The 23,116-nt window shown below is 40.7% G+C and overlaps 1 protein-coding gene across 2 annotated transcripts in view; it reads left to right on the plus strand.

Moving 5' to 3' along the window:
* Positions 1-18: 18 nt before the first annotated feature.
* FAM227B (family with sequence similarity 227 member B) overlaps positions 19-23,116 on the plus strand; it is a 175,359-nt gene continuing 152,261 nt past the window's right edge. For both annotated transcript variants that reach the window (XM_054041545.1, XM_054041546.1), the window contains exons 1-8: positions 19-87; positions 9,490-9,543; positions 11,559-11,808; positions 14,849-14,916; positions 15,302-15,346; positions 17,063-17,167; positions 21,573-21,671; positions 22,525-22,626. In XM_054041545.1, coding sequence (XP_053897520.1) covers positions 9,493-9,543; positions 11,559-11,808; positions 14,849-14,916; positions 15,302-15,346; positions 17,063-17,167; positions 21,573-21,671; positions 22,525-22,626 — 720 coding nt within the window. In that variant the 5' untranslated portion in view covers positions 19-87; positions 9,490-9,492. The remainder of the gene's footprint in view (positions 88-9,489; positions 9,544-11,558; positions 11,809-14,848; positions 14,917-15,301; positions 15,347-17,062; positions 17,168-21,572; positions 21,672-22,524; positions 22,627-23,116) is intronic.

Here is a 23,116-nt window from a genome sequence, read left to right on the forward strand (position 1 = left end):
CGGTACACAGCAGCGAGAGCTGCTGCTGCTGCTGCTGCTGCTGGGGCAGGTACTGAGGATGCGCGGCACCGTGCGGGATTCCTGGGGGTAAGGGCAGGGGGAAGGAGGGGCCCCTCTCCCTTAATCTTCTGTCTCTCGGCCCCACACAGACCGGGATTTGGGGTTTCATACAAGCCTTGGTTTGAACTGAAGGAAGAGGCGGGAGGAGTCGGGTTCGTCCCGTCCCCATTTCTGGGGATCCCTAGTAGGACAGTCCTGCACCCCGTCTCAGAAGTGGCCCTGGGTCCACGCAGAGGGTGCAAGGGGGTGTTGGTCAGGGCCGGTGCCACCATTAAGGCAAACTAGGCAGTTGCCTAGGGTGCCAAGATTTGGGGGTGCCAAAAAGCAGTGCCCCCAATTATTTTTACAGCATTCCTATGCCCCCTCCCCGCGTGCGCGGTTGCCACTCCACTTCTTCCGCCTCCCAGGCTTGCAGCGCCAATCAGTTGTTTGGCGCCGCAAGCCTGGGAGGGGAGGAGAATTAGAGCGGGGCGGCGTGCTCGGGGAGGAGGCAGAGCAGAGGTGAGCTGGGGTGGGGAGCTGCTGCACAGCTCCCCAGGCCGAGAGGGTGGGAAGCTGCCGCGGGGGTGCCTCAGGGCGGAGGGGGGGGAGCTGCCACAGGGCTGGGGGGCGGGGTGCAAGGTGGAAATTTCGCCTTGGGCTCGAAACTTCCTTGCACCGGCCCTGATCTTGGTTGTTCACAGCATGGCTTGTCTCCAGGGGGATATTTCCCCCATTGTGTCTCATGGTTAAGGAGGAAGGAAAAGTCGTTGAAACAGGCACTCAAGAGTACTGATGCGAAGCCTGAAAATAGGAAAATAATCAACATATTTTAGGTTTTATTACAAAAAATAGTGTAGTGCTGCTGAAAGCTTAGTATGTTTCTCTGATAGCCCCAAAAGAGCATATTAAACTGGTACAATAAATATTTATCATATGTACTTGTTTGGTGTCACACAGATAGGGGGTCGAGGGTAAATAACATATAAAAAGACATTTGAAAAAATAAATAAAATCCCTCAGATACATTTTACATTCCTACAATATAAGATTTGACCCAAGCCACATGAAAGTGCTCTGTACATTTTAAATACCAGTAAACATTTTCTCCATCGTTGTTTACCATCTTTTTTCACTATGTTCAGCAGTCTTTTTGGGGGTGGTGCAAGATTCAGTGGTGGTAACATTACAGTTTGCTGCATTCACTGAAAATCAGGAGCTGGCTGTTTATAAGAAAAAGAAAGCTCTGTGTAGCTTATATCTTGATCATCAGCAGTAAAAGAAAGGGAAATTAAGATCTTGCTTCAGTCCCTCATTAACTGCAGTAAAACAAGATTCCTAAACCACCATGTTTCTCATTCATTATAACAACACTGAACAAATACTGTTGACAGAAAGGATTAGCAGGGTTATGGTGGAGAGGTTATACTTATCTGCATAAATGGAAAGCATAATATTTTATATTGCATAGTATTTAGAATAGAGAAAGGCCATACTTCTGAGACCTGCTCAAATGTAGTGCCTCACATTAATTTTGACAAACTAGACAATATTTTGATTAAACTTATAGGAAATAGACATTCTGATCACTCACACACCTTCCAATATAGAGTTTATGAAGATATTAAAAAGGACCATGGACCAAATTCTGCTCTAGTGATAGCAGTGTAAATCCACAGTAATTCTGCTGAATTTTGCAGCAGTTGGCTGTAAAGTGGTGAACATTCAGCCGCCCGAAATCCATCTCATTTTGTCCCTTTTTACTTTTCAAAGCATCTTAAAACTTTTAAAAAAAGGTTTTAGAATGATAACTGTTGACCCTATATTTTCATCTTTTCTTCCTATCCTTTACTTAGCCTATTCTATTTAATTTTTTTTTAATTTTAAGAGGATAGTATTTTATTATGTTTGTTTATGTTTCATTCCATTGACAAGGAGTGCACTGTAGATACAAGATTATTATTGTTACTATTACCTTTTACTATTGTATTGTATTGAAGTGTGCTGATAAATAGAACCCGAGTTCTGCTTAAATGTGTATAGGGGCATTTTTTCACTGCTAAACAAAATGATTAGGAGATAACCTTGCCTATGTCACTAGGGTGTTGTGATGCTCAATGAATTAAAATGCTATGATAACTTTGAATAAAAGGTACTATAGAAGATTTATTATTAGTTAATGTACTTTAGTACGTTTAATAATGCTTAGGCTTTTGCCATTCTTGTTGTACATTGGTCACTCATAGCTGAAATTTGAACATACAGACTTATATTCAGAAGTTTTCAGTATTTCAAATGAAATATGGTACAGTATGTACCTGATTTGTCATGACATTTACATTTTTTCACAAATTTCTTCCAAATTTGGATTCCCTCAAGAAAAAAATATTTCTTTTAGATTTGGAAACAAATTGTTCTCAGCAGTTTTGCATGACTGAGAGATTATGCTTTAAGATTTAGTAACATAAATAATGCCATATTATAAAATGAATTCCAAATGATTTAATGAATATTTAGTCGTTTATTGGTTAGAGTCTTTGTACTCAAACAATTACTATTCAGTGTTCAGCAGTTGTGTCTTTAGATCAAAATGACTAGGCCTAAAAATGATTTTGGGATTTTCCTGAGTCAGTGAAACACAATAAAGGAGCAGTCTGTGGTATATTATTCATAGTGGTATTGCAGACAGCATTCTTGGGCAAAATGCTGACATTATAGACAGATATTATGCCAAATTTTGATCTCAGTTACACTGATGAAATCCTATTGACTTCAATGAGATTGCATGGATATAACTGAGAGCAGTATTTAAGCAGATCTTATTGTTGCTTTTGGCTTGACATGTTTTCTTGTTGGCAATGTGTAATATACTGCAGTAAAAAAGTAAGTGGCTGCATTTCACAGGAGTTATAGAATGACAGTGAAATAATCTGGCAGTCACAATAGGTGTGTAAAGTGATACACTATAGTATCAAAGCTTCTTTTTTTCAAGAACTAACTTTTCACATTTTGTGACACTGAAAGTGGAAAATCTTTTGTTTATGTGACCAGGACAGCACCTTATTCTATAATAGTCCCCCGACTCTTATTGCTAAAACGTTGTCTCAACAGAGTTTACTAAATGATACCATCTGCTATTTTATTCAGATAATATCTTAATGTGTTTGATACTAAGAAGCACTTTATTGGGAGTTGCCAGAGCTCAGCACTTCTTAAGTGTCAGACCAAAAGTACATAAGAATGGCCCTACTGAGTCAGACCAAAGGCCCATCTAGCCCAGTATCCTGTCTTCTGACAGTGGCCAGTGTTAGGTGCCTCAGAGGGAATGAATAGAACAGGTAATCATCAAGTGATCTATCCCCTGTCGCTCATTCCCAGCTTCTGGCAAACAGAGGCTAGGGACACCATTCCTGCCCATCATGGCTAATAGCCATTGATGGACCTATTCTCCATGAATTTATCTAGTTCTTTTTTGAACCCTGTTAGAGTCTTGGCCTTTACAACATCCTTTGGCAAGGAGTTCCACAGTGTTTGAAACTGAATAACTCCTTTGCATTCTGCTTTGTGCAATGATTTGAAACATTAAAATATTGGCATTGTAAGGATCTGGGGACCAGAACTGTAGAGCCTGGGACAGCTGATAGTCCCACAGAGCGATTAAGAAGCCATGCAGAACCACAGCTAGGGAGCACTGTGGAAAGTAGGTGCCACAGGAAGTACTGCCCAACAGACCCAAAGTGACAGTACCCTGCAGCCCTCTGATTGACCATACTTGCTCAGCAGAAGCTGCACTACAAAGGCTCCACCAAGGTCCAGCTGCCTCAGATGCTGCCTAGTTCCAGTGACTCATACTGGCACTGAGTGGAACAAGGCAGTCCAGCTACACCATTTTCAGTGTGGACTTAGTGAGGAAGTAAAGGATGAGCTAGCCTACATTGAGATCCTGACCCACTTTGATGCATTCATTGACCTCTCTCTCCACATTGACAACCAGCTGCATGAGCAAAAGGCAGGGGGGGCACATTGAAACCCCAGGGCCCAACTAGGAACTGATGCAGTTTCATGTGGGCCACTGACACTTGACCTTGGAAGAAAATGAATGGCGATGGCACAATAATCTATGTTTTTATTGCAGAACACCAGGACCAGCACTTAATTTGTGCCAGGGCTGAGTCCTGGCACTTCTAGACTTGGCAGTTCATTAGCCCCAGCACCTCTGGGCTTGCTACATCAGTTATGAATGTAAAAAATTGCTTCAACCCCAGCACCTAATTGTTGAGCCCCAGCACCTCTTTCATTACAAATTAAGCATTAACCAGGACATGTCTTTGCCTTGAGCCTTGAACCAAAGATGGCTCAGGTGGACATTATTCTTCTCTCTGTTTGATTTCATCATCACCTATCTCCTGGGAACCAGGAATGGGAAAGCTGACACCTTATCCTGAAAGGGGGAGCAGGGCAAGGAGCCTAACCAAGAACCACCCTGTCTCTTAAAACCTCATAACTTCCTTAGTGCCACAATATGCCAAGACCTCCTTGATCTAATCCATTCTGCTTCGTGGAACAATCCGTTATCCCAGGAGATAAAAGGACATCCTGATCAAATGAGGACCAGAACCAAAATGCTATGTGCCACACAGGATGGCATCACCTACCTTCATGGGCGCAAATATGTTCCACCAAGGTGCCACCGTCTATAAGTGCTCCATCTCTGTCATAACACCACTTTGGCCATCATAAGACTTTCCGCACAGCTTCTCCTTTGTTCTGGGGGCAGGGCCACCCAGAGAATTCAAGGGGCCTGGGGCAAAGCAATTTTGGGGGCCCCTTCCATAAAAAAAAGTTGCAATACTATAGAATACTATATTCTCGTGCGGGCCCCTGCGGGGCCCGGGGCCTGGGGCAAATTGCCCCACTTGTGTCCCTTCCCCCCCGCCCCGCCGGCAGCCCTGTCTGGTGGCCTTCTTATGTGATCCAAAGTCCGGGATGACATTGACTCTTGTGACCAGAGGGTGTGCACCAAGAAGCCCTGTACTAAGCCCCTTGGTGTTCTAGTACCCCTGGAGATCCTGCCTAGAGCCTGGGCCTCTATCACCCTTGATAGCAGAACTCCCTGTCTCTGATGGCTGCACCATGGTTTTGATAGTTATAGACCAACTGACCAAAATGGTGCACTTCATCCCCTGTAACAGCCTGTCCTCTACTGAAACACCATCTCAGCTCCTAGTAGTTCATGTGATCTGTCTTCATGGGCTTCCCGGCTGTATCACCTGTATCACCTCAGACTGATGCCTGCAGTTTGTCTCACTTTTGTGGTGTGAAGTGCTCCAGCTAATGGATGTTTGTGCTTTTACCTCCTCCACATACCACTCCCGGACAGATGGGCAGATGGAGAGCATGAACCAAGTATCAGAGCAATACCTAAAGTGCTTTGTCAACTACCATAAGACAACTGATTCTCCCTCCTTCCTTCTGCTGAGTGCTCATACAAAATCACCAACCTCACCTCCATGGGGCAGAGTTCCTTCTTTGCCAGTTAGGGGTTCCACCCTTGCTTCCAACTGGCCTTGCCAGCGGCCTCCCTGGACCCAGCAGCTGGTGACTGGATCCAGCAAATTCACCGTATCCAGGAGGAGCTTAAAGACTATCTCAAAGATGCAAAAAGGGACTACAGATTCCTTCTAGACCACCAGTTTCTTGGACCTTCCAGATTGGTCAGCAAATCAGTCCTCTCACCTTCAAATTACAGCTCCATTGATCTTTTAAGGTACATACCATTTCCCACGTATCCCTCCTGCAGCCTTACATAGGGTACCACTTTCCCGATTGGTCCCAACAGCAGCCCCTGCCAGTCAAGGTCCATGGGCACGAGGAATATATAGGCCACTTTATCCTCAAGTCTAAACTGCAAAGGGGGAGACTGTGCTACCTAATTGCTTGGGAGGGCGATGGTCCCAAGGAATGCTCCTGGGAGCCCGCTGCCTATGTCCATGCCCCTGGTCTGGTAAAAAGGCTTAATCAAAACCAGCTGGATTTAGGGTGACCAGATGTCCCGATTTTATAGGGACAGTCCCGATATTTGGGGCTTTGTCTTATATTTTTTGTCCCGATTTTTCACACTTGCTGTCTGGTCACCCTAGCTGGATTAACCAGATCCAGCACCCATCGAGAGGAAGGGGGCCCTGAAGTGGGGGATGATGTAAGGATTCAAGGATCATCAGAACCTAGGTCTGCAGAGCCCGTCGACAGCTGATGCTCCCACAGTGCCACCAAGAGGCCATGCCAAGCCACAGCCAGGGAGCACTGTGGGGAGTAGGTGGTAAGCTCGCCAGCTTGGAGTGAAAGCAACAGGCAGTTCACCTGGCTATGACTCTTAAAGGCATGTCAAGAGGCATTGCGATTCTGTGTGGGTATCAAAGAGAAGTTAATTAGGCTGATAAACATAAGCCCATTTGCTTGTATGGAGAAAAATTTAGTATATGCTAAATGTGTTTGTCAGTGTTTATCTATATTCTGTTGGAAAAAGAACAGGAGTACTTGTGGCACCGTAGAGACTAATAAATTTATTAGAGCATAAGCTTTCGTGGACTACAGCCCACTACGCCTCCATAGCCCTCTCGTGGGCAGCTGCCTCTGCCTCCATAGCTCTCTTGTGGGCAGCCTCTTCCCTTGCATGTTCTGCCTCCATGGCACTAATTTCTAATTGTCTTAGTTCCAGCCATCTCTTATGTTCATTTTCTCTCTCTTTTGCTTCCAGCCTGGCCAGCTTTAGTTTATTAGCAGCGTCACTAGTACTCATTTTCCTGCCTTCTTGTGCTGGGCCACAACCCCTCTGCAGTTCACTGAAACTGAGATGCACTCAGCTCAGGGGATTCTTAGTTAACAGAGAGCTTCCTTTTCTGTCCCTACTTTCCTTGCCCGAAATAAGCAAACAGAAAATAACAAACCAGTAACCACTTTGTCTGTTCTCCGGCCACCACACTTAAAATCACTACCAGTATCTCAAAGCAATTAGCTGTGCACAGATCCTGCTCGACTACAGTCCACGAAAGCTTATGCTCTAATAAATTTGTTAGTCTCTAAGGTGCCACAAGTACTCCTGTTCTTTTTGCGGATACAGACTAACACGGCTGCTACTCTGAAACCTGTCATTCTGTTGGAAGTTTACCAATGTAACCAAATTAGCTTGTAGATGCTAAATCCTTTTCATATCCTGTAATTCTATATTGTCTTTGCATTATATATGCAACTATACTCAATTGTTAGTAGATTAAAAACCTGTATTTAGCATTGAGAGGAAGCTTACTAAAATAGCCTATGTCAATAACCTTACTATCTGAATCTTGTTGACTCACATTGAAAAAACACCAGTAAACCACCTTAGTAGTTTTGAATGGCTACAACAACTGAGTGGCCCATGAACGGAAGCATGGGTCACAGTGGGGACCACACCCTTTTTGTATTGCTGCATTCTTCATCAAAGGAGGATCCCACATGGAGATGACGATGGTCAGCTTGCCAGCCTGTTTCAGCTATAACAAGAGAAGCATTGGGCAAGATCCGGTAGCTCTGATCTTTCTGGATAATATTCAGGGGGCTATTCCAGATGCAAGATATAGGGTGACCAGATGTCCCAATTTTATAAGGACAGTCCCGATTTTCAGGTGTTTTTCTTATACAGACTCCTATTAACCCCCACCCCCGTCCCAATTTTTCATTCATGCTGTCTGGTCACCCTAGCAAGATAGGACCCACCCAAATCCATTTTGGGTAAACCCTGACAAACTTATGAAAGGACTCTACACTTAGCAGACTTTACACCTATGATGAACAATTGGACTCAATATATCCTGATCTACAGACTCTGAAATCAATTGTAAAATATATGATTCACTTTAACCATTAATAACACTCTTCTTTTCATATTTTTTTAATAAAACATTAGTTAGTTTACTAAATTATAGCGTGGTATTTTGGTGAGATCCTGAAGTGTGTATATTGACCTGGGGATAGTGGCTGGCCCTTTGGGATTGGAAGAACCCTATGTGTGGTATTTTGATTTTAATAATCATACATCATAAAAGTCCAGAAAGAAGCCAGGGACTGGAATGCCTAAGGCAGAGGTGGGCAAACTACGGCGGCCCACGGGACCCTCCTGCCCGGGCCCTGAGCTCCTGGCCCGGGAGGCTAGCCCCCAGCCCCTCCCCTGCTGTTCCCCCGCAGCCTCAGCTCTCTGCGCCGCCGGCGCAATGCTCTCGGTGGTGGGGCTGTAAGCTTCTGGGGCAGCCAGCTGCAGACCCCGGCCTGACCCGGTGCTCTGTGCTGCGCGGTGGTGTGGCTGGCTCCAGCCGGGTAGCACAGCTGTAGCACCACCAGCCACCGATGCTCCGGCAGCGCGGTAAGGGGGCAGGGAGCAGGGGGGGTTGGATAGAGGGCAGGGGAGTTAGGGGTGGTGGTCAGGGGGCGGGGGTGTGGTTAGGGGTTGGGGCGGTCAAAGGGCGGGGAACAAGGGTTGAATGGGGGCAGGGGTCCCGAGGGGCAGTCAGGAAGCGGGGGGGTGGATGGGGGGCAGGGGCAGTCGGGGACAGGGATAAGGGGTGGTTGGATGGGGCAGGAGTCCGGGGGGGGCCGTCAGGGGGTGAGAAGTGCGGGCTGTTTGGGGAAGCACAGCCTCCCATAGCCGGCCCGCCATACAATTTCCGAAACCCGATGTGGCTGTCAGGCTAAAAAGTTTGCCTGCCCCTGGCTTAAAGGCTTCTTGTTTCGGCTTCTTGCTAACCAGTATGGTGATACTAGCTTTGTGAAATATAGTTATAGAATAAACCACCAGTTTTGGGGGGTGTTTGCCCTATTTCTTGCAGTTTGTCCTCAATCTGGCATTCTCAGTGATGACCCATACTAGGCCCCTATTTTCTGTGACATAACTTTTCTAAAAGATTTCTCAGGCTAGTTTTCTGCACAGGCTTTTTTAAAATTATGGCTGAGTTTTTAATTGCCCTAAACTCAGGAAATGTCAATGGGGTGATTTCAATGGGACTACTTGCTAATCTGCGAACCTGATACTTCTCCCCACTTCTAAGCAAAAAATTGAATTAAGAACAATTCAGATTATCATACTAATAAGACTTTACTACTTTTACAAAGTATATTGCAGTATATCTATTAATATACTAAAAAGTGTTGTTTATAAATATTTCACACTAGTCAAAATACATGAAAAACTACATTTTGTGATGCTGTTTCCTTTCTTGTCTTCACATTTGTTCTCATGTTTATTAATTCTCAAAATTAGGTAACACTCAATGGGTCTCTCATTTATTAGTGCTAACTAATGTGCATATACTGTATACATCATGGTGTTTGCTTTGTTTACTAAGAACAATACCTTAAACTCCATCTCAATTTTATAAGGTATTTTTATAAGAGTAATTCATATTTGTACTTTGATAGAAGATGCAAGGGCCGCCTGGTACTTTTGAAGAATTCTTACAGTCTCAGAAATTGGTGAGTAAAAATGCTTATTATTTTAACTACCCGTGTGTGTGTGTAGTGGAGTAAACAAGCAAGAACAAGGCCTTGAGCAAAAGACATATGAATATAAATATTGAAAACCAAGTTTTGAACATGGATTGTATTTCCCAGGCCCTTGGGCAGTGGAAACTAAGAGCTTTGTAGAAATGGCGAAACCTTCCAGAGAACAGCGCTTCTGTTGTTAACCTGCATTTTTTTCATAGATAGGCCGCGGAGGAAGTTTTGTGACTGCTGTAGCAGTAATTCCTGTTGTATTGTGGAGGGCATGCTTGAGAGAGCACACTGACTCATAGCTTGTTTAAAATAGATGACCAGGCCACAACTTTATTACCGTAACAGCAAGGCCAAAGACAAAAAGTTCTGCCAACTGTGAAAGGGGGAATGATCAGTTTTGCTTATTTAGCCATTCTACCTTGTCTTGCGTTGATAAACTTGTAGGGGAGATTTTCCTGATCTCCCTGTAAATTCTACAAACTGTATACCACCAAAACATTCCATATTAAGACTGATTACTAGTGATGCTTCAGCCAATCATCCATTCTTGTTTGGAGAGAGAGACCACTGCAGTGGACCTATATCTATTCGTTACAGAGGATGATTAGTTGGTATATGGGTGAAACCTTCTTTGGGTTGAGTTAAAACCTCGTTTGAGACTGACAGGTGTGAATTCATCCTTCAATTAACATAACTGTAAGGATAGACTCCCAGTGAAGAGAAAAGAAGTATGTGAACCCACCCAGGAGCTTTTGTTGAGTATTATTTTGGGGTTGGGTGGTGGGAGGCAGAACAGACATAAACCAGGGAAAGACTGAGGGAGAGGCAGCCTGAAAGAGCTGATGAAAGCACATTGGTTGACCTTGGAAGAAATCTGGGGCAAGGTTTTTGGGTTAGGGTGCACAGTGAAAAGAGTGCTCTTAGTGCTGTTAGCAAAGAAAGCTGTTTCCTGCCATTTGATTGCTTCTGCATTCAGAGACACAAAACTTCATACATTCTTTGTAAATATACAAAACTGCATGAAAGAAATACCTGACTATCACCACCTTCTCCTCCTAACTGCGACAACATAGTGGACCCCAAATTTTTGGCTAACCGCTCAGGTCAAAAGGGGCAACACTATTAACAGATTAGAACATGTCCATTGTTTACTGTGGGGTTGAACAGTGTCCAATCCTGGTATAGTCATCATCAATTTATTATGATTGTACGCTTTAGCATTTAGTCCCTGCTCCAGCATAGTACTTAATCCCATGGGTAATTTTAAATACTTCAATGGGATTACATGCTTGCCTAAAGTTAAACACCAGTTTTAAGTGCTTTGCTGGACTGAGGACCTTAGTCCGTGCCTCTGCTTTCAGGGGCATGCACCACAGATGGAAGACAGTACTATACTTTCAGAGAACATAAATTACAAAGGACTTTATTTGTGTCCTTAGAACCATGATAACTCTTCTATGCATGATGTCTCCTTTTCAAACTAAAAAGTCCTAGTCTTGTTAATTAGTCCTTGTAAACCTCTACCCCGATATAACGGTGTCCTCAGGGGCCAAAAAATCTTACCGCGATATAGGTGAAACCGCGTTGTATCAAACTTGCTTTGATCCACCAGAGTGCGCAGCCCCGCCCCCCGGAGCACTGCTTTACCATGTTATAACCAAATTGGTGTTATATCGGGTCGCGTTATATCTGAGTAGAGGTGTATAAAGCCCTTCACCCAACATGAATTTGTTCTGCCCTTCTCTGGCCCATTCCTATTTTTTGCTGACTGTTGTAACCAAATGTGAGTGTGCTATTCAACATAAGAAGAAATTAGAGTCCTTTAAACAATGATGTCAAAATTAGAGGTCATTAAAATGAATAGGAAATGTGTGTTTGTACTGGAACTGCACTGCATTGTAAAAATGTAAATGTCACATATAATTGATTCTTAATTTTATCTTAACATTTTTGATGATGCTTATGAGTAATTATTTTTAACGTAATTATTGCAGGATGATTGGCCAAGGTTTCCGTTTCTAGATGAAGATCGTCCTTTGGTGGACAAATTAAGAAATGACTATTCATTTGATACTATTTCTAAGTTTCTGTATGAAAATGCTCCACTACAAATCAGCCGTGTCTCAGATTTGGAGAAGAGAATAGATGAGTGCACAACTGAACTGAAGAAACATGCTGAAAAAATATTTTCTTTTCAGCAAAGACCAACAAAGGAAGATGACCATCGTGTTTCACTAGAGCAAAGTAATGGGCAATTATTTTAGTTATTACTACTGGGAATAACGGTTGAAAGGTCAATGAAGTAATTTAATCCATTTCCCAACGTTTAAATTCTGGCTTAGCCCTAGTGATTATGTTCCAGTTTTTGGAAATAGCTGTGAGAATATGCTGTCTAGTATAGGGGAAGCGGGGGAGGAAAGCAGTGTGTATATATAGACAGAGAATTGGATAAAGATCCAGTGAAATAAAGTAGAATGAAACTTGCACAGTAGAAAATGATCATGCAGTGTTCAATAGGATTGTATCTTCATGTATAGCCTTGAGTAAGGAATGGTGCATAAGGTGTAGACTCAGGAGTAGTCCTGGGAAACATATATGCATATATATCACTGTAAGAGTAGCCCAGGGAGTCACTGTGCCTCAAAGAGGCATAATTCCTTTCTTGTTTCCTATACTTACAACAAATTACACTAACCTACACCAGTTCAGCTACACTGATGCACTGGGAATGTGGAGCCAAGGCTCTGCCATTTACCTGTTTTCCCAGTCCACCTGCTTCAGGGGGAACGGAGTAAATGAATACATACAATTCACCTACACAAAATATATGCATTCCTTTGGTGCAATCAGTGAGGCTCAGATAAGTGAACACAAAAAATACCCTCTGGCTGAGAGTGGATGAAAATGTTGTCCTTCGTCACCACAGTTGACTAGAACCTCAACTTTACATCTCATCTGAAAGACACTTCCAGCAATGCGTTGTCAGTCCATGCTGGGCCACTGGTTCAATAGTGAGTTAGAAAGGGGAGAGCCACATCTTGAATCATCAGCACCATGTCCTGTAGCACATTGGTTTTCCTTAGAAGTAGCTTAGCAGATTATATCTTGAATTGCTATGGCTGCAGGGATATTATTATTGCAACTAAATAATTGTGTTTGGATATTTAACTAGATAAATTGATACTGACTTCAGTAGAGATATGCCAGTACACATCAGCTCAGAATCTTGTCCAGTATTTATCTTTTATATTTACTATTTTATGAAATTTTGTATCTTGAAAATATTAGTAAACTGATTTCAGTATTGTTTTCTGCATTATGTATATATTGGGATCTCCTGGGAGATGTGGTCCTGATGTTGTAGATACAGTAGGATTGTCAATTGATTTATTAATTTATCTGTGAGCTGAAATCTAATTATTTCTGCTTGGTTTCTTCACTGCAATGACAAAATACTCAATTCCATGTACATAGAAAAATGTTATTTTATTATTTTTCTGATGAACACTCTCTGAATATTAGTTATAGTATTTCCTAAGATATATCCACACAATTATATATACATTCATCCTGATTTTTCAAAGTCTGGGCATTCTCATTATATCCTATTGGGCTACCTGATATACAATATATTATCATTTTCTTCAAATACGTTGATTTGTGAATTTCAGGACTTCAAGCACTCTAACTTTTGAAAAAAGTTTTGTTTTGTTTTCCCATGTACAATTGTTTCATTCATGTCTTCTTGCTTAATAGATCCTGAATTGGTTTGTTTGCTAAAATGTATTTTGAATTAGGCACTGCAATGACATTATTAGGTGCTAACAACAATAAAACTATGGAAAAACTGTTGAAAGAAAGCTTGCCACTTACTTAAAAGTGACTGAGTGGAGCCAGCCACTGAATCCCTAAAATTAGTCCCAAATCGGCAGAGTACTTGAGCATGTGCTTAACTGCTGTGTTCTGTTAAGTCAGAGACATTGTTCTGAAAAGCATTGTTTGACCCAAAAGTAATACACGAGTAGTTACAAATTATATCAAAGCAGATAGTTAACACTTCCTTCGCTGCAGCTAATGATACTTTTTGGAAGTGGTATTTTTTCTGAATAATATGTGATAGTTGAGTTTTGTGGATCAAGAAAAATTATATGGGTACAAAGTATGAAGTAAATTTTTACATGGTGAAAATTCAGAAAAAGTTCATGTATGACAATTGATCACAAGCTCATGCTTCTCCCCCCACCCCACCCCACCCCACAAGGATAATCTTCTGGTTAAGCATGAGCACTTAGGGTTTGTCTACATGGTGGGGTAATGTGTTTTATCGGGTTGTGATTTCTAAAGCTCACTAAAGTTTTGCGCATTAAGTGGTTGACGTAGACCCTGTTAGTATGCTTTAAAAGAGCACTAGAAACCTTTGGTGTGCACCCGCAGGGTCTACATGGACCAGTTGATGCACAGCATGTTAGCGTGCTTTAGAAATCAAAGCCCCATAGAGTGCATTACCCCACCATGTAGACAAGCCTTTAATCACTCTGTGTCTCAGTCCTCTATTTGTAAAATTGGATTAATTCCTCGTGTTGGTATTGTAAATCAAAAATCATTAATTGTAAAGAACTCATAAATACACAAAATTCCACAGCTGTGCAAACTCCCCCGAATGTCAGAAACTTAAAAGAAAGGTAGCACTCTTAAGTCCTAGGGATGCACTCTCCTCTTCATTCCATCACATAAAGAACAAATAGGTGCACAATAGATGCAATTGGATAATGTGTTTTTTAAATTTATAAAGTGAATATGCCTGGAGGTGTTAGACATGGGCAATGATTCTTAACAGCAGTTTGCTCACAGTGTATTAAGCCATTACATTTTGTTTAGTTAAAGTTTAACCCTTAACTTCCAGTTGCAAATGCATGTGTGCAGTGTTAAATTTATAATAAAAAGGAGCAAACTTAGGTCCTGATCCTGCAAAAACTTATGCATGAGCTTAACTTTGTATGAGTAAAGTACTGTACATACAAACGTCTTTGCAAGAATGAGACTTCAGCTTGTCACATCCTCCACAAATGTAGTTCTTAAACAGAAGATGAGGTATACAGAAAGGAAATGGGAGCCTACCATTCATCTCAAAGATGAGTCAGTAGGACTACACACTGCATAAAATTAAGCCTATTAATATTTGCACATTTGGAGCCTTAGTTTGGTCAAGATCTTGAATTTGTTCTGAAGCTGAAAAAACAGAACTGACTATTTTGTTGCTAATTCTTACTCTTTTTTTTTTAAGCCAATGATACTCAACTTACTGATTCAGAAGAAATTTCAATTCAAACAGGCAAGATGAGGAAAACAAAGGTATACTATTTATTGAATTTTTTTTTTTTCATTCTGTTACAGGTTTAGACAGTGAAGACCAAATTTTCAAAGGGGCCTCTATCTTGCATCTTAGACTGAGATTGTGGTCCGCCCTATATGATCACACAGATAAAACTACTCAAAAATGTGATCGTTCTTTATATTGTCATACTATATTCTGTAGTGTAGATAAGACCTAAAGCCTTTGAGTGTCACAGGCCATGTTTTTCAATTTGAAGTCATACTTGGGCTATTTTAAGTTCTGTCTTGTAATATGTCATCAGCTGAAAGCGTTTTCCTTTATCTGAGAATACAAGATGTTTAATTCATGGTAAGAAGTGCATTTAACATTAGTTTTGAATGGTTTGTTTAAAACATTTTTCAGATTGATAAATATATCGCTGAGGAATCAAGCCGAAAAAATGTAAAGGTAAGTTTGCTAAACATATAATAAAGTAGATTACAGTATAATATCAAACCAATATATTGTGTCAACACTGTCAATTTAGGGAAAGAAAGGAATACAGAATTAGGCCCCAAATATATATATTAAAGATTAAATATTATTTTTATTAATTATATACATTTAGATATTCCGCATAATGGAAAATCCAAATATGGTGTGAGTGTGTTGATTTAATTTGATTTAATTGACATGTCATGAATGAATATTTGGGGCTTAATTTTTGGTTTTCTCTAAGCTGTGCTTAATGAAGAACCTATGGGGGAAGCAACAGTAGCTGTGTGTCAGTTTTATATTCTCCTGGTTCCTGGGGCTGTTTGGGGCTGCTCGTAGGCAGCGGGTAGCTAAGGCTAGAGGGGACTCAGTCTCCCCAAAATTGATCTCTGCCAGAAAAAGCCCCTTCACTACTGCTATGATGGAGGCTTAATTGGGTGCTAACTGCGTGAGCCGTAGCCCACCTAGGCCCACTCATGGATATGCCCCCGCTGAGCCTCTCTACCCCAAAAACATTTTCTTCAGCCACCTATGAGTCTGCTTCTGCTCCTGCCATAAGTTAAAGGAGCATTTAACCAAATCTGACTGGTAAGAGCACACAAGGCGCCACTGGGACAGCCAGGGATTCTGACTGCTCCATTTGAGGCATCAATGTGATTACTTACATAAGTAAAGTTAGTGATAGGTGTCAGTGTTGTGGAACTGAGCACTAAAATATTAACTGACTAAATTTCATAGAGATAATATGAAATGAGAACAGATGTAAACTTCTATCACAACACAATAATGTATTTATAACTGAGCTAATTAAGTTAAGAAAAATATTACTGATACATCTAAAAATAGCAAATCAGGTTCTGTGTTCTTCTGAGACTTCTCTAAAGTTAAGGACCAAAACCTGCTCACATGAATTGCATGAGTAATTTTATTGACATCACTAGATCAGAACCCACTTAGCTCACAAGAGTGGTATTATCTGCATAGAGTGGTAATATTTGCATTATACTTTGAGTGCTATGTAAATGCTAAGCATTCTTCTTATTTTTATTTTGCTTTCTGTACTCTGAAATACAAACTGACCCACTTCCTGGCGTGAAATAAAAAACATACAGCATGTTCAAATTATATGAGGGTGATGTCAGGCAGAAGGAGAATTGTTTTCTTAGCTATGTCCATGGCCTCTGCTGGAACACTGTCTGTTATGCACTTGCCATACAGTTAACAGAAGGACTCTGCAGTGACTAGCTTCAACAAGGAAATGAAGGCAGGGGCTGGGAAATAGCAAAATATGATCGCAAATTGAACTGCTGACTTAAATATAAAACAAAGCAAAATACCTTGACTGGGGTTTTACTCTATAGCTTATGGGGGGGAAGTAATTTTTGAGACAGAATCATAAGGATGCAAAACATTTATTAATGATCAGGCAGCAATTTCTTGCTGTACCTTGACTGATTGATAATTGGACCTCTCATTGAGTCTGGACAATCAGAGAAAGTAATTGGTAAAGAAAATACTACTGAAAAAATGGGACTCCCAACAATGGAACATTTCCATTGTGGGTAAGTGTCTTCAATTTCACTTTAGAAAAAATATATGGTGGATACATTTGAAGTGATATGTTCTCAGCAAAAAAAGAGAAACTACAAGGAATGTAATAATTAGTAATTAAACATTTTTTCCTTTTAGAATTATAGATACCCAGGTTTCAAGTTAAAACAGCTTACAGAACTACCAAGACATTTGGAAGCAGCAAAACTTTGGGACTTGGTTATAAAAGCTCACAATTTCAAAGTATGTACACTTTACTCCAGTTTGCTAAATAGAAACTGCTAACATAAAATAGTGCCAAATCTTTATGGTTTATATCTTAAGTAAACATATATTTTAAAATGTTCATATTCCATTTTTTCTTTAGGTTTTTTTAATTCATGAAAGATGCCAGACTGAGAAATCTAGACAGTGAAGTCCATTATTTATACACACAACTGGCTCACCCCAGGCAGCAGCAATGAACGTTTCCCCTCAAAGTTTTTTCTTGTGTCTCAAACCTGATCTATTATTATATTGGGGAAAAATACATTAAATTAACATTAGAGTTGCAAAGTTAAACACTCAGTTAGTAAGTTCCAGATCTTCAAAGGTATTTAGGCACCTAACTCCCATTAAAATTAATAGGAGTTAGGCATCTTAATACCTTTAGGGATGTGGGCCAAAATGCCCAAATTAGGGTTGCCTATATAACCTTAATTCAGCCTCCTTCTGTATATGCATTATAGTATAGTTTTGAATTACATGATCACGTGGTATTTTTGCACAGGATCCATCTCTCATTCAATCCACAGGATGGACAGTGCTCAAGGAATGAATCAGGCCTGTGTAGTGCATGAGGCTGTTGTCTACAGGACTCCTGCTGTGAGGATCCATGGACCTGGAACCCAGGTCTGCAGGCTCCTGTGTGGCTCCCTTGTCCACACAGCCAAACCACAGGTCTGGTGAAGCAGAGAACAGCAGCCAACGAGCCCTATGGGTTCAAGCTCCACTGGATGTCTCACCCATGGAGGTCCTGACTGGCAGAGCCTACTGCATTCTCTAATTGTCCTAGGGAGAACATCTGGAGGCTGTTTGTGCAACTAGGTGGATTTCCAGCTTGCTGCTGCAAACAAACCCTTGATACATTGCCTCACTGCTGATTTCTGGCCCCAGTCCTGCTCCTGATGCCAAGCCTTGCTTCCGGTTCCTGGTCCCCTGCTCTGCTCCTAACTCCTCAGGCTGCCTTCGTTCCTGGTTCCCTGCTCCATTATTGCATCTTGCCCTGCCTCCGTTTTACTAACCGTACTTTGGCTGACTCACTTGGCTCTGACATGGTGCAACTCATTGACCTCGATTCCAACCTTGACTGCTGCTTCTGGCCTTGAACGCTCTAGACTGAACTCAGACCATGTCCATTATAACCATGGCCCTGGCCTCTTCCCCCACCCTGTAGGTGGGATCCTGATACCTGCCTAGCTCAAGTGAGAGGGAAGTGAGAATGACCACACTGGGAAACACCACTTAAGCTACACAGAGTGATTGGATTATCAGAGGGATTCTGTTAGAAGCTGATGAGTTGTAATTCAGGTTCCTGCATCCCATTGCATTACTAGCGCAGCAGCACGCAAGCTTTGGTGTGTACGTGTTAAAGTTCCCTTATACGCAATCTAGCTCAAATTTAAAGCACCACTTATGTTGAGCTGGAGGTTTGTGTTTGTGTACAGGAATCAGGTTAGGGAAAAACTTGAGTTACACCCCAAGCTAATAGGTCAGTGAAGACAAGCCCTCTGTTTCTTCAAAAGATTGTGCACATAGATTCTACTCTCGGTGCGCACCCATCTTGTACAAAATGGGATTCTTTTGGGCAGTAGTGCCCAATAGGACTGTGCCTGCTAGATGTCCTTGCACCTCCCACTCAAGAACATAAAAGGCAGAGTGGTCCCTGCTATCCCTCAGTTCCTTCTTAATTCCTGTGGCAGCAAGAAGGAACCCCTCCAGTGTCCACTTGCTTCTTGGTGCTAGTGTTAGTTATTATTGTTAATTAGTTAGTTCTCAGTGAATAGTTTTAGTCTTTTTGCCTGTTGGCATCAAAACCAGATTTTTTGTGTGTGAGAGATTTAATTTATTGGCTAGACTTCTCCCCTCCATCCATTAGAGGAGCTCTAACAATATGGAAGAAACAAAATTCCCAGGGTTCAAAATCTGCCCTACATGTGAAGCTTCAATGCCACTTACCAGCAGACTCTCCAGCTGCCTCTTTTGTTTAGAAGAGGATAAACAAACGTAGAGAATTGGTAGACAAGGTCCCAAGGGAAAGAAAAAGAAGTTCAGGACAGCTGGCAGTTTCTCAAAGGGACAGCATTAAAGGCATAACAGCAAACTATCCCAAAGCAGAGTAAAGATAGGAAGAAACAAATATAGCTGTATCAGGAGCTCTTTAAATACCTGAAAATCAAAAAGGAATCATACAAAGAGTGAAAACAAGGACAAATTGCTAAGGATAAGTACAAAAGAAGAGCACAAGCATGAAGGGACAAAATCAGAGAGGCATAAAATGAGTTACAACTAGCAAGGGACATAAAAGACAATAAAAAGGTTCTATAAATGCATTAGAAGTAAGATGAAGGAAAGTGTAAGTCCATTACTTAACAGGGAAGGAGGGGTACTAACAGATGAGACAAAGAGGAGGGTGCAAGTGTTTACGAATACCTACACCATCTCTGACAGATGTTTGTCTAGCATGTTCTTAAAAGCTTCCAGTGACAAGAACTATACAACCTCCCTTGATAATCTTTTCCAGTACTTAACTATCCTTATAGTTAGTTTTTTTCCCTATTATCTAATCTAATTCATCCATAGACTGTAATGGGAGGGGCAGAGTTATAACCTTTTATAACCCTTTGAAGACTTATCCCAAATAAGTGTTTAGGTCAACTGTAATTCTTTGAATAGCTGGTAATAACTTTTACAAAAAAAATTATAGTGCTGTATATTTTGAGGGACTGAACATTACTTTTAACGTTAATATTTCACTACCAGCCTTCAACAAGATGTTTAGATTCAAAATATACAAATTTTTTACTTTTTAAAAAAGTACTTATGTATGCATATGTTTGGCACACAATGCTGTCAGAAAGCCTGCTATATAGACCCAAAAATGACTTGGACAGCTCAAAAACCATAATTTTAGCACCACCCCCAACTCCAAAAAGTCTGTTTTTTGTCGTACTGACACTACTTTACCTTCAGCAAATGACAGGAAATTAATAGCTGCCATAATAAATAAACCTGACACAGTCAAAATGCATGAATTCCAGAAAAATTCAGTACATAAATTACATAATATTTACAATTCCTCAGTTATCAGATAGTAACAGATTTAATAACTGCTTCAAAAATTTAACTTTAGAAATACAATTTGTGTAATGTAATACTTTATAATAACAGCCTCATTTTGAAAAAAAAATGTAGAAGTCTGCAATTGCATTCTACATAAGCATATTGAAAAAAATACCATTATGTGAGTTTTAAAGTCTTTTTATGGCATTAATTGTAATATTTTACGGCCAGGTTCAGTGGCGTTGGAACAGTTTTTATAGTGGGGGAGCTGAAAGACATTGAACAAAACTGAATGCCTTGTGTATGATAGAAACCACTTCAGTCCAGAGGGTGCTGCCACACCCCCAGCACCCTAGTTCCAGCACCATTGGCTAATGTGTGCCTTGCCCTGTAGAGCTACCCACCAGGACAATCCTAAAACCTCACTAATACTTCTGCACAGGGGCCATGCACAGTTCATAATTTCTGCCTGTTACCTGATGCAGAGGGGAATAAATGGAACCTATATCTGAATCTGCTTTATTGATTTGGCTAGCTACTCTTATTCTCTGAGGTATTGTTTTTAAATTGCCATTGTGTTGAACTCATTTTTAGGATTCAAATGCAAAGAACACTACCTAAGGCCTCACTAATTTTGTCAGGTTTCAGAGTAACAGCCGTGTTAGTCTGTATCCGCAAAAAGAACAGGAGTACTTGTGGCACCTTAGAGACTAACAAATTTATTAGAGCATAAGCTTTCGTGGACTACAGCCCACTTCTTCGGATGCATACAGAGTGGAATAAATATTGAGGAGATATATATACACACATACAGAGAGCATAAACAGGTGGGAGTTGTCTTACCAACTCTGAGAGGCCAATTAAGTAAGAGAGAAAAAAAAAAAACTTTTGAAGTGATAATCAAGATAGCCCAGTACAGACAGTTTGATAAGAAGTGCGAGAATACTAATTTTGTGTATCTCAGTTTTTGAGTGCCAAATTAGAGACACTTAGGACCTGAGTTTCAGATATGCTGAATATCTGTAATTCCAGTCAAAGCCAATGCAAGTTGCAAATGCTTGGCACTTAAGAATATCAGGCTTTCGTTGTATCCACTTGAGTACCCCATGTTGTACCCAACATAGTGGATAATTTTGAAAGAAACTGCTTCTCTTCAACTTAAAGCTAAGCATTTTCCTCTTGAGGTTTTTTCCAAGTGTTTGCTGAAGCTAAGGCATTTTTCTACTATCTGATGGATTTTGTTATGAAGTGCACCACTTGCGCTCTTTAACTTTTCACATTTCTACAGTCTGAATAAATAAATTTAACAAAAAGTTTGTTTCAACAGGGAGAAGTTTATAAAGTTTGGAGAAAGTTGTTTCTCTCAGAAGCATCTATTGCTGTTTTACAGGATTGTTTTTGGTGGTGGTTTCTTCAAAAGTTTAAGGTATAAACATATAACAAAATTATTCTTACATGTCTTCTAATCAAATGCATAAAATAACAATTTCTTGTTTTACAAAGTCATGATCCATAGATTGAATAGATTCAACAGGAGCAGAAGTAGGCCCAGAATGAAACATCTAACTTTAATCTGATCTCAGAAGACAAACATTTTACTTGTGAAGAGCCATTTAAGACAGAAGGTTTATATCACTGAATAATAAAATAAAACTTTAAGCCAGAATTGACTGTTTACTTTAGCTTTGCTTACTTTGTTTAATGATGCTAAGATTTATGCAAGATTTTGAAATAATTAAATATAAGAACATAAAGCAAAAATATCACTACTTTTGTTACCTGACACTATCAATATGTACATAACTGAGGAGCCAAGGGAAAATATTCATACAGTGCATGACTGTGCTTGTGAGCTACCCTTGACTCAGTACAGTGCTTCAGCCAACATTTAAGGTGGTGCTTAATAGGGATGGATTAAACCCGTGCTTCAAATTAAGCATGTGCTTAAGTGCTGTGCCAAATAAGAGCTTTTGCAACAAATTAAGAAAACTGTTAATTTAAAGGGGGAAAGAATACAGCAAAATGTAAAATTACTTTGGGAATATGAATAACAGTGTTGTTCCTGATATCGTCAGATTAAATGCTACAGGAAATTGCTAATGCCACAGTTCAACAGGGTATTTAAGCACATGTCTAATTTTAAACATGTAAGTCATTATATTATCTGTAGTGGAATTGCTCGCATGCATAAGTACCCTGCTGAGTCGCGGCCTAAATTCTGACCATCATCATGTTAATTCATAACTATTTCTGATTTTATGTTGATTTTTCCTTTTAAGCCTAATCAAGAAGATCAAGATTACTTGTTTGACAGAATTGCAGACAGCTTTGTATCACTTTTCCTATGTGTCCCCAGTGATACTAAAGATGCTTTTTTTCAGGTAATGGTATGGTAACATATGAGTTGCAATGATTAGTTATTTAAGTTTGGCAAGTTTTTAAAGCTCTTTTTCTTCCTCCTTGTACATGGTGTGGAAAAATGCATTAATTTCATGGAAATTGGTATGGCAGAGGGAAAAGCCATAGAGACAAGCTCCCCCACTCACATAGACACAAACATTCCCTTGCTTAAACAATACATGTTTTGGGAGAGATGTATAGGGGGTTTCTGGCTGAACAAAAGGAAATAGAAGTTAGGGAGCAGCAGCTGCCCAGGGAAAATTTTCAAAAGTAGCAGAGGCCAAAAGATCAGACTTTTAAAGGGCTTTAGGCACCAAAACAGGTAAATAGGTGCCTAAGGCCACCATGTAGGCACTGCTGACATTTTCAAAGCTACAGCTCATGTGCCACCTAATCCCTTTAGCTGCCTCGGTACCTTGAGCACCTAAGTTTCTGCTGGTAAGCATTTACAAAGCAATCTGGGGCTAGGTC

This window comes from Malaclemys terrapin, chromosome 10 (assembly GCF_027887155.1).
Source record: "Malaclemys terrapin pileata isolate rMalTer1 chromosome 10, rMalTer1.hap1, whole genome shotgun sequence".
Lineage (NCBI taxonomy): Eukaryota > Metazoa > Chordata > Testudines > Emydidae > Malaclemys > Malaclemys terrapin.